Below are 12,521 nucleotides of genomic sequence, written 5' to 3' on the forward strand. Positions count from 1 at the left end.
TCCTCAGCCACCCCTCAAAGGGTGTTCCTTGCAAATCCCAGGTCCCAGTGAGGTGCTGGGGTTTGAAGCCTTCACATCCCAGCTCTCCTCACAAACACCCACTGGGCAAAGAAGGCAACAAGAGACAAAATCCACCACCAAAGTGGGTTCAACCCAAAACAGCCACAAAAACTGAGCCCAAAGCCTCCCAGTCCCACTGTGAGGCTGTACCAAGCTGCTGGTGTGGAGCAAACCCCTGAGGATGTTTCCCAATCTCCTCCAGAGCTCACAGCTCCTTATGCCAAGCTCTGTCATATCCAGAACAATCCCTGAACCAGTGGAGAGGGGAATCACAAGCAAGAAGCAAAGGGCACAAGCAGGAATCTGAGAAATTCTGCTTAAAATGAAAATGTAAAGGTTATTTTGCTGTTTGGTTGATCAAACACTGGCACCTGGACAGTTTCTATCCTTTGAGATATTCCAAACTCAGCTGGAGTCAGCTCTGGGCAGCCTGCTCTGAGCAGGAGGGCTGGAAGGGGTGATTTCCAGAGATCCCTTCCAACCTCAATTTCACTAAAATATTTCAAGATTCTCTGGCTGGCAAACAGAAGGAGGCACTTCTACTCCAGTGCATCAGCAGAAACAATTCTCCCCACTGATGTCAGCAGTGATTTCAGCAAACAGTGCATTGACTGTGAACCAAACCAAACCAAATTCCAGCTGACTGGCTGCACAAAACAATGATTTTCCCCCTTTCCCATCCCTCAGCACATTCTGGAGCGAGTCCTCCTTTGTTTCAAGGTTTAGCTTTGACAGGGAATCATTGACTCAACAGGAAAGGAGCTTGCACTACATAAAGCAAGAAACATCTCAGGGGCTGGCATTAAACATGAGGAAATTCCTGCAGGATCCCAAATCCACCCTGGAGCAGACCCAGAGCAGTGAATTCCTGGCTGAGAACACAGCCTGGATGTTTTACCTGTTTCACATTGTAGCCAGTCTTTGCACTGGTCTCAATGAACATCACATTCAGCTCTTTGGCTCTCTGTTCCCCTTCCTCTGTGGTGATTTGCCTGCACAAAGGTGGAAAGGAGACACAAGGAACAGAAGGAAAAGTCAGAGATGGCTGGCAGTGAGCTGCTGGTCCCCTTCCAAGAGGGTGCAGCCCACCTCAGGACCCTGGAGGCTTCACCAGCCCCAGATCTTCCAGCTGGGAGTGAAAGCACCTCAGGGAAGCTCCCCAGGGAACCCCTGGAGTTGTGGCAGATGAGCAGCACAGGATGAAGCCTGTGCAGAACACCTGAGCCTCATCCACAGCATTCCAGGCCAGGAAAAATCCCCACACTGAGACAGGGAGTTTCCCAAATCTGACAGAGGGAATGTTGTGAGGTGACACAAAGGCTCCAGAAAGGCTCCAGCAGCAGGGACAGTGCAGCAGCTTGGGGACAAGCACCTGGAACTGTCCCTCTGTGTCCCTTTAAGTCCTGCTTTAGCACTGCTTTCAACACACAGCACATTCAGCTCCTGGGCTTCCTCACCCTCCTCTACAGAAACCTGTCTCCAGTAATGAGAACAAATCACAGAGCAGAAAAACCAAACCAAAGCAAAAGAGTCCAAAAACGAGAGAAAGAAAACTGCAGGGAGAAAGAAAAAACCAACAATGAAAAAAAAAACCAGCCACCAACTGAAGCAACATTGAGTGGAATGAAAAACTTACCAGGCTGCACTGAACAGGAACAGGGCTATTTTTAGTGCTGCTTTTTGGCCTCAGAACCTGCCTCATCCCTGCTTTTTATCAGAGGATGAATGGCTTCCCTGTATTCTGCCTCAAAAAAGAATGTCACCTTTGTGACACCAACGGTGGCTTTGTCCAGCCTTTACAAGCCCAGAATTTCAGCCTCACAAAACCCCAAGGTCCTTTGAAAAGAAAGGCAAGGCAGCTCCTGCTACTGACACCTGGATATTCCCTTCCCCATCATTCCAAATTCCAGCCCACACCAGGACTATTGTGACATTCAGCTGCCAAAAAGAGAATTTCCAGTGCTGCATGAACTTCAGCTGTAGCTGCTTCAAACAATTATTCTGATATTTTTAATTCTTCCAGCAGTGCTGGGCCAGCTGTTGTGCACCATCAGGAAATACTCCAAGGCTGAAATGATCCCATTGGCCTTTCTAGCTTCACATGAAACTGGATTTTGAGAGGAATTAGAAATGCCAGGTTGTTCAGTCAGGGAACTGCAGTCATTTCCAGCTGCCAGGAGGGCATGGGAGAGGCTCAGTGGTCAAAATCCAGAGCTGGCTCAGGGACAACATCTTGGATTTTGCTTTTGTGAACGATTTCAAGGACACATCATGAATTCATCACACAGGGAATTCTTAAGCAAAATGAACTCTACATGTTTTTATTGTATTCCTGAAGCTCTGAGCAGCAAGTTTCAGGAATATCTCCAAAGTGCAAGGCGTGGGACACCTCAAAATGCTTCCCAGTGAAGTGGGAAAAACCAAATGGAAATATCCCTGCTTTTCCTGCTGGCCATGAAAACTAAAAACCTGCAGGGCAAACAGCCTGGGATGCTGGGGATGCTGGGACACAAAACCACCAGAATGACAGGAGAAAATTCACATCACAACACATCCTGAAGGAATGTGTAACTGCAGGAGCGAGCAAAGCACGGGTTAGAATTTAAAATGTGAGAATGCCCCACCATGGAACACTGAGATCACTCTGCCCATCACCCCAAGAAACAAGAGTAAACTGATATTCAAATAAGAGCCAAGATTTTGCTGAGAAAACATTAATTTCATCTATAAATTGTTCTCCTTTGATCAGGAAAATTTCGTTACCAGCCAAAGGACGAGGATTTGATATTTTAAGGCTTTGTTTTGCTGTGAGATCCAGGTGTTTCCCAGTTCTACCTTCCTGAAGTGATTTTCTGTGCATCAGATCAAAATCCCCCTGTGGCTTCAAGCCCTCATACATCCCCTGACAGCCACAGCCCACATTTCTGGGATGTGTGAGGGCTGGAACTGCCTGGTTCACTTCACCTTCCCTTTGCCAACTGCTTCTGGCACCACCCATTAAAATAAAAACCTTCCCTTATCTACACTGCTCCTGATACCTTCCTGAGGAACAAAAATCTCTGAAAACATTCACCAAAATCATTGTTAAATCAACAATCCAGAGAAGGATTTGAAATAGGAGCACAAAGCAAAGCCTGTGCTCTTCTAAGAGCCCATTACATTGGTTATTTTGGTTGATGTGCTGTAGAATTAAGAGTTTTAAAGCAAAATGCTTTATGGCACCTCCCAAAACATTAATCTGTGTCATTTTAGGAGTCTAATCAAATTCTTGGGTCTCTCTTTTGGGGAAGTTTGCATTTCGCTGATTTGGTTTCCTCTCACACATCCACAAGCTCAGTGTGTGTTATGTATGACATGAAATTTATACTCAGAGAAATTCATACTTTTAGATCAATCCTACAAAAGTTTGTGCTGCTTCTTAACAAGGAGAAACTGTGCCATGAACTTCCAGCTGCATGTGCAGAGAGAGTGAGGGAAATTAGTGGAAAACAGTGAAAATCAGCTGATGTCCTTGCTTTCACAGGCAGCTTTTAGCCTTCACCACAGTGTGAAAAGGAAAAAATCAGACAAAATACCCTACTGAGATAATGGTGCAGAGGAACTTAAGCAATTTTTATAGGTGGGTTTGTTTTAAACTATTTGTTGGCCAGCAAAGGGAATAACCTTTGCTGAAACCAGAAATGAGAATTTCCAGACAAGCAAACGATGTTGTGTTTAAAACCAAGCCTTGTTTTAAGGCCAGCCTGGCCCCAGTCCCTGGTGGCTCTGGGCAGGGTGGCAGGGCCCAGGGTCCCCTGTTACCTCTTGTCTGCCAGGTCGGTTTTGTTCCCCACCAACATGATGATGACATCACTGCCTCGCTCTGTCCTGACGTCATCAATCCACTTGGAGGTTTGCTGGAAAGAATTCAAGTCTGCAGGGAAGAATGAAACAGCAAAGCTGAGGATAAAATTCCTTTATGACAGGAAAAATGCTTTACTTGTACTCAGTTGTGTTATAGTATTTTTTTTGAGTTAGGTCTAAGAAGCTTTTGGAGGTCTATAACACACTTAAGATAGCTCAGCTACTTTTGGAGGCATAAAAATCAGCAGGATGGCTTCTGTTGCAGTGTTGGAAACAAAAAGGTTTAATAAAAGGCAAAATAACAAACAGAGAAAAACTGAGCTAGGTGCAGGAGATCTTTGGTTTTGGTCAAACATTTTACAAAAGCAATTAGTTTCTCTGTTCACTTCTTTTTCTACTAAATTGCTTAAGCAGGACTTTTTGGCTCCTATCTAATTAGCTATCCTTAAGTTTGAGATTGAAGTCCTTTAGACTTATGAGGTGGCTTTTTCACCTAATCGAGGAGAGAAACTTCTGGGCTTCTTTCCTTTTTGAGGGGACAAAGGAGAGTTTTGTCACTCCATCAACAGGGGGCACATTCCTATACAGGTGCTTCTCCAAACCTTCCCACCCCACATCAATTATTTCCCACCCAGACAGAAAAACAAGGAAGGCGTGAAAACATCTCTGATTTTAATGATGTTTTTGCAGAACTTGTGGTTGTAACTTCTCAGTTCTGCTCGTGTGGGGTGTTTCTAGAAGGACACAGCAGAGCAGCCATGCCCTGAGCTGCCAGCACTCACTTGTGATGTCATAGACCACGACGGCGATGGTGGAGTCGCGGATGTAGCTGGGGATGAGGCTGCGGAACCGCTCCTGCCCCGCTGTGTCCCAGAGCTGCAGCCGCACCTGCTGGGGCCAGCCCGGCCCACCAAGGAGGAGAGAGAGCAGGAAAACCCTTTAGGGAAAAGGCCACTTCCACACCCAACCTCAGCAGCTGAGCTGACCTTGTCATCTCGCCCCAAATCCAACCCCAGCAGAGCTGCTTCCTGGATCTGTTTGTGAGGTGCTTTAATTCCCTCCTTTGCTTGCCCAGAGATCCTGCTACTCCCAAATATCTCTAGGATTTGGCTCCCACCTCATTACTGGGGGTAGCCAACAGTACAGCACCGATCTCCCAGGACTATGGATGGCATCTCCACAGGACTCATAGCCTGGGGTATCTCTGATCAAAGCTTTTGGGGCAATTCCCTCAGGACAGACACCAGGCAGGAGAACAGCATCCAACCTCCAGCATGGAGCATCCATGTGATGGCAGTGGGGATTTTCATGGGATATGGAAGCAATGATAACTGAAATTCCAGCAGAAATGAAAGGCAAGTGTTACACACTGCAGGGTTCAGTGGTACAAAGGGCAATGGGCTCTCCCTTCCAGAACAGCACAGGAGTCACAAAAATGCTGGAAGAGTTTGAGCCCAAACACAAACTGTTATTATTATTATATATTATTATATATCACAGCTCCAAGGTCTGGGATCTGCCTGGCTGAATCAGCACTACTCAAAAACTCCCCAGACACCCCAAACAAAAAGCCTTCCACACTGGGAGTCCTTTTCCTTCACCCCACAGTGCCTGAAAACAGGATTGCTCCTCCCTCCCAACAGTTTTCTGGAGGCACCCACTGGTTCCCAGTTTACAGCCACAAACAATCCCAGCAGGGAGGCAGAGCACTGGTTAATGAAGCAGCTCATCAAGCAAAAAGCAGCTTCTTCAGGACCAATCACTGTTTGTTTAGAAGAGGAAGAGAAGCTGATAGAGCACAGGCCTGCAGTCAGATTCAAAACAACATCTTATCTCCATCAGGGAATGTTGAGCTGATGCCCTGGGGCTTAAGGAAGATTTGGGTTTATAGTTAAAGCAATTAGCTCTTGCTTCATTTTGACGGCAGACTTGATTACAGAAGCAGAAGTCAGGGCTCTCCTCTATGCCAGGAAACTCAAGGTGACAAAGTGGGAGCACCTGGGCAGTGTCACAGCAGAGCTGGAAGATCAGGCTGATCCCTTCCACACCCTCCCTGGACAGTGCTGCTACACTGGAATATTCCCCATGAACATTCACCCAGGTGGTGACTGAACCACCCCAAACCTTCAGACTCACAGGAAAACACAACTGGAGGAAGAACCACAGAGCTGGCCCAGGTAATTTAATTTGTTAAATTTATTTAATTTTATAAATTTGCTTAATTTGTTTAATTTGTAATTTCTGCAGGGTAAAGTTATTTGAGGGAAGGTCTCCAGTGACCATGTACCACACAGACACCCCTGAAGTGACCCAGGTTTGCTGCATTTCTACAAGTCCAGGTTTCTGTACACCCATTTTAGAAGGGAAAATACAAATAAACACTGTGGGACACCAGGAATGAGCCCAGCCTCCCTTAGGAACAACCTTCAGGAGGGGCCTGAGCTGAGTATGGACTCCACCAATGGATCTCTCCACCTGCATTTTGGAATGTCCAGCACATCAACAACAGCTAAATCATTTCATTGTGCCTCCACAAGTACCTGGGCATGTCCCTTCTGCAACACAAGAAAACTTTAAACCTCTCAGTCACTAAGAACTGAAAAAAACTGAAATTATCTGCAAAGACCAGCACATTACTGAAGAATTATGAGATCAGCTGTCACTTAATTTCTTCTGACATGGCTGGGAGCTGTTAAGAACAGCCTGGACTAGCAAAATGTTTCCAGCTGCTTGGACAAACAGCATCCTGTGCCTGCACAGTGGGAAAAATGATGCCAAGCTGTGCATCCTGCCCCCCTGCCTCAGCCAGCAGAGTCCCCAGCACAGGCCACCACCTGCACATCTCTGTGCTCCCCAGACAGGCCAGTCTGACATCATTTGCACCAAACCAGGAATTCTCCCAGAATTCTCTCCAGGACTGGAGAAATACCAGGAAATTATTTGCCCTGAATAGCGAGGATAAATCACAGCCTATTTTGTTAAGCACTTTAGCCTAGCAGAGCAAAACAAACACCTCACTTTAAATTTGTTTGTAACAGAATAAAGCTGGGCCAGAGCTTTTCCACCTGTGCTGTTTTCTTTACTGAAATTCATATAAATCCTGATACTGTAGATTAACAAACCCCCCCCCCACCAGATCAAGTGGAATCAATAACAAGGAGTTACAGTGAAATAATTCTCTTCATAACTTCCTATCTTGTATTAAAACATTCATGTCAAGAGTTACAGAGAATTTTCCTCTAAGCCTGTTTGTTCTTATAAATTGTGGTTCTTGCATCTCTCCTCCTTCAAAAGCTCTCTCATGAGTCTCCAGGTCTCTTTTCCAACAAAATGGGAATCTTGAATCCTCCTAGGTCACTCCACAGCTTCTGTTTAAAAGTGTTCTGTTTTGTTTTACCTACTCTGACAACTTTCCTTCGCTTTGGCACCTGAAGCTGTTACTTGTATAACCTCTCTCCTTGCCCAGAAATGAAAAAGAAAAATCATTTGGAAGTTAGAAAAATAAAAAAAAAAAAAAAAACCAAACCAAAAAAACAACACAAACCAGAAAAACAGTAAACCTTTGCAAAGGCTACCAACAACCAGCACAGACACAGGAATTCCCAATCCCTGCCAACACCCACAGGTGCCTGATGGGCTATTTCAGCTCTTTTTGGGTACCACCATCACTTCCAGAGTAAGAAAAGTGTTAAAAGCAAGGTCCCTGCAGAGCCTGGGCTCCATACCTACTTGTGATGTCAAAGACAATGAGAGCCACAGCAGAGTCACGGATGGAGCTGGGAATGAGGAACCTCTCCTGGCCGGCTGTGTCCCACAGCTGCAGCCTGATCTGGGAAATGGAAAAGTGCAGGGCAAGGGGAAGGGGAACAGCAGGAAAATGGAGAACAAAACCAAAACTCAAGTGAAATCAAAATAAATAAAGAAAAATAAGTTGCAAAGCAAAACCAAGGCAACAAAAGGAAAGTTCAAATGGAACAGAAATGTGAAGAGGCAGCGGCACTTCCCCAGGTCTGGGAACATCCCTCCCTCCACACACCCAGGAATATCTCACACATTCCAACACCAGAAACTGGGAGAGCCCTAAATCCCTCCTCATGGCACCATCTAACAAGGGAAATGCACAGCCAGGCCTCAGGGATCCTGCCAGAACAGCCACACAAGCAGCTGGCCAGATGTGGGACTCCTGACCCTAAGGACCACCTCAGCCCAGCCTGGATGATCCCACTGGAAAAGCAGAGGTGGTGGAACCCCCAAGAGCAACCACCCTGCAGGCTGGCTTCTCCTGCACTGCACTCCAACAAGGCTGGGAGGATGCGGACACACAGAGGAGGAGGAACTGCTCAGTCTGTCAGGAATGAGGGGAGCTGCACATGGAGGTGGCTCCTGACAGCCAGGATGGGGCTTCAGGTGGTTCCAGCTCACTTAATGCCTCACATCCCAGTGCTGGGAATGTCACACAGCTGCCCATCCTGAGAGATGGCTTTAGAGAACCGAATTCCACATGTATTTCATGGAATCCCAGAATGGTTTGGGTTGGATCTTAAAGCTCATCTCACTCCACACCTTCCACTATCCCAGCTGCTCCAAGCCCTGTCCAACCTGGCCTTGGACCCTTCCAGGGATGAGGATCCCTTCTGCTGGCTTTTGTTGCAAGGCCATATCAAATCCACCAAAGCACACATCCCAGCTGGAGGCTCAGCATTCCTCATTTCCAGCTCAGAAATCAAAGCCTATTGCAAAATCCAGCATTAACCACATCTGAGAAACTATTCCAGTGTCTGAATCTTCTCAGCTTGTTTGCTTGTATTTGTCCCTCCTCTTATCTACACTCCACACCTCTGCTATCTGAACAGGCTTTATGGGCTCTGTGAACCACTTACATAACCAGGAAAGCTCACAGCATTCCAGCACTGGGAGGAAAATGGGATTTTCTGGATAGCAGAGCAGCAGGTGAATGACATCCTGACATACACAACCATGAGGAAGCCACAACACTATAACTGCACACAGACATCCACAGGTGTCCAGCAGAATTCCCAGGATCTTTGCCTTAAACCAAGGTTAGAGAAGGGCTTTTCTAAGAGGGAATCATTGCTAAAATGGCAGAGAAATTCTCAGGAAATTCAGCACACACAATGGGAAGAGACTTCTTTGGAAGCAGCAGGCCCAAAGTTCCACACAGGAGTGTCCCATAGTGACAGTGTTCCCTGCTCCCCACAGCTCTGTCACACTCCTCACACAGCAGTAAAATGGGAAAAAGGCAAACACTGGCAAAAAATGAGCAAACCCACAAACACTGAGAGGAAATCCAGGAGAAGGGAGTGAGAGGTCTCTGTGCAAACAGGAATCTCGTGCAGGCTAAATCCCAAATTGTTTTATTGCAGGAGGTCAGAGCTGTGTTACCACAGGAACTTCCTAGGAGGAGGAATGAGGTCTAATCACGAAGGATTTCAAGACTTGGAACACCAACTCCTTCCTTGGCTTTTTATTGGCTTCAGGAGCTGCACTGCACGAGCCACGTGGCTCCTTCCCAGCTCAGAATATTCTGTGCTACCTGAGGTCTGCTCAGCCCTTTTCATCCTGACAATCCCAGAGGCCGAGCTGCAAGTTCAGGGAGCAAGCTGCACCCAAAGCAGGTGCGCACAAGAGGCAGCACATTCCCTGGGATGTGGCCCCAATTTTCCATGGAAGACTTTGACTTCCTGATAGAGGTATCAGATCTTGTACCAGTGATGGGATTCAGCCCAGGCTGGTTCTCTGGAGGCTGCTGGGGGATTCCAGTAGCTGCTGGAGGAAGGGCCAGGGAAAAGAGCCCTCCCAGCCATCCCAGCCCTGCCCCACTCACCGTGCGGTCCTCCAGGTACATTGTTTTGGACAGGAAATCAATTCCAATGGTTGCCTGGAAAGAGGAGAAGCATTAGGAGCTGTGACTTGCCTTCCAGCATCCCCTTCCTGCACAAACTCTCACAAATGTTCACAAACTTGTTATGAAGCTGGTGAAGTGATTTGCCTTCAATTGCCTTCAATTGAGGTGATGAAAACAAAGCAATCTGGGGATCTGCACCAGCTGCATTTCACAGCATTCCTCAACACTGCTCAGCTCCACAAGAACCTCTGAGTCTGGATTTTAACCTCAGACATTCCTGCATCTCCACACAGATTGTATCTGAGCTGGCAGCTCCTTCTGGCCTGCCCCAATTCAGTCTGGTAAGAATTATCTTGTTAGAAATACCCAAAAGGTAGAACAAACGAGATCTATAAAATATGGGCAGCTGAAAGCTAAAAAGCCATTTTTATCCAGGCCTTTCTACTTCAGAATGTGCCTCCTTTCCAGTGACATTCAGCAGCTTCATTTCCCAGGCAGGTCTGCATCCACTCCCATTCCCACTGCTACAGCAATTCCAGCACAAAGGCATTTAAAAGAATGCACTAAGTTAGGTGCACTCCCAGGCACTTCAATCAAGGAGCTGTCCCAGCTCATCAGAATCCCAGGAAAGAGGAGAGAGCTCCTGATGTACCAGATTTGAGTGTTTTGGGCAGATTATCCCCATTCTTAACACTCACAGCTGAATGTGTACCACTGGATAATTGGAATGAGCAACACAATCAGCTTTGGGAGGGAGAATTTATTTCCGGCAGGTCTGTTTTTCAACCAGGCCATGGTTTATAACAACTACAACAAGCAATAAATAAATCTTTGAGGGCATCTTAAAAGAGTCAGGAAAAGAAAGGAAGCACAGGAGAAGAAAAAACACAGGAAGCACAAGAGGATCCAGTTCCAGTGAGTGACTTGTCCTCGACTTCCAATCACCCCAATCTAACCCAGTAACTCTTCCAGGCTGAATTAAAAGATAAAGCCCTAATCTCATCTGCTTTACAGGTATTTGATATTCCTATGAAATACTTCTGAGTGCCTTTGATGCAATTAATTCTTCCCCAAACCTTCAGGCCTCTTACACATCTTCTGCTTTTCATCTGCAGCCTCTTCATCCCCACCCCCCTCTTTGCCTGCCAAGACTTCCCTGGCTTTTCCTATCTTTAGTCCTTTAGTCAAAAAATAGTAATAAAAAAATTGAGAGACAAAATATACCAAGCTGACTTCTGGCAGATCCATCTACACACTCCAGACCCAACTATTCTGAAATGGAAGCTCTAAAGATAACAGAGACTAAGAATGTCAGAAGATGTTGGGTTTTTATTCGATCTCCATTTCCTGCGGCTCCCATATCCAGCACCAGAAATCCTGACCATAAAACAACATTCTCCCCATTTTCCTCAAGGCTTCTCACAGGATCTATCCCACATCCAAAAGGGATCTAAACCTTGCTCCCTTTCTGGACACAGCACTTCCTGACATCACACTGGATGCTTTGATTTACCATTTCAGATTTTAACTCATTATCTGATCTTGAACTGACATCTCATGGAGAAATGGGCTCCATCAATTTGATCAGCAGGGCATAGATTCATTAATATAAATATATTAAAAAAGCAAATAAATACTATCACATACCTGGTAAGTATTGTCAAAACTGTCATACATAAACCTGGTGATCAGGGAGGTCTTCCCAACTACAAGAGAAGAGAACAATTACTTTCAAGCAGCAGTGGGGGAAAAAAAAAATAGCACTGCTTTGGGAGTGGCACTGATCTGACAGCAGCTGCCAATCTCAGGCCATTCCAGCTACACCTTCCTGGGAAACAGCCAGCTGGAAATTTCAGTCCTAAAATGACAGAGGCAGATCAATCTCTGCAGGTCCAAACTTAATCATGGAGATAACCTGGCCCTCAAATCAGGTGTGTTGGTAACAAAGAACTCGTTGTTGGCTTTGGGCAAGCAATAAATCTGCTTTGTTACCCTGTTCTGCTCCTTATGTAATCCCCAAGTCTGGGACATAAACATCAAAACAAAGCAGGTGATATCCCAGATGCTGTTCTGCTGCCTCTGGCTGCGTGGAAAAGCAATATTCCACACTCCCATCCTTCCTTTGTAACAAGATTTTAGATACAGAGCAAACTCTGGTGGTTTGTTTCAAAACTTTAAATTTACATTTCCCAATATCATCACAAGACAAAGTGCAGAACTGACAAGAAGTGAAAAACAAAGATAAAGCTCCAATTCTGGCTCAGGAAGCTGGAGGAAGCCAAGAAAAAATTCAAAGGACATGGATAGAAGAGGAAAGAGGAATAAATTGCCTAAAAAGGTTGTGAAATTAGGAACATTGGAGAGGGTTAAAAACAGATTAGACAAATGTCTATCAGCAGCAATGTCAATCCTGCATTGGAAAGGCTGGGAAATTAGAAAAGTTCTGGAAATCCCTCCAAGACCTCCAGCTCCAGGCTCGAGAAGAAGGTGAGCAGCAATTACCCCACGATGATTTGGGCTGGAAGGGACCTCAAAGCTCATCCAGTTCCACCCCTGCGGTGGGCAGGGACACCTTCCCCAGCCCAGGCGGCTCCCAGGCCTGTCCAACGGGCCTTGGACACTCCCAGCGAGAACCCACCACGATCCCAGGGAAAACACACAACTCATCCACCCACTCCCAGGGAAGGGGCACAAAAGAGAGGCCATTCGAGGCAAAACAAAACCCCGCGGCTGCGAGGGAGGGAGGGAGGGA

At 46.3% G+C, this 12,521-nt stretch overlaps 1 protein-coding gene across 1 annotated transcript in view; it reads right to left on the minus strand.

Annotated features, from left to right (window-relative positions):
- The window catches only part of LOC102036880 (ras-related protein Rab-6A), a 14,997-nt gene extending 3,527 nt beyond the window's left edge, over positions 1-11,470 (minus strand). Inside the window, exons 1-5 of the mRNA XM_005423295.2 lie at positions 11,417-11,470; positions 9,749-9,802; positions 4,686-4,791; positions 3,862-3,973; positions 959-1,052 (exon numbers count right to left, since the gene is read on the minus strand). Of these exons, the coding sequence (XP_005423352.1) occupies positions 959-1,052; positions 3,862-3,973; positions 4,686-4,791; positions 9,749-9,802; positions 11,417-11,446 (396 nt within the window). The 5' untranslated portion in view covers positions 11,447-11,470. The remainder of the gene's footprint in view (positions 1-958; positions 1,053-3,861; positions 3,974-4,685; positions 4,792-9,748; positions 9,803-11,416) is intronic.
- Positions 11,471-12,521: the final 1,051 nt, after the last annotated feature.

This window comes from Geospiza fortis, unplaced genomic scaffold, assembly GCF_000277835.1.
Source record: "Geospiza fortis unplaced genomic scaffold, GeoFor_1.0 scaffold29, whole genome shotgun sequence".
Taxonomy (NCBI): Eukaryota; Metazoa; Chordata; class Aves; order Passeriformes; family Thraupidae; genus Geospiza; species Geospiza fortis.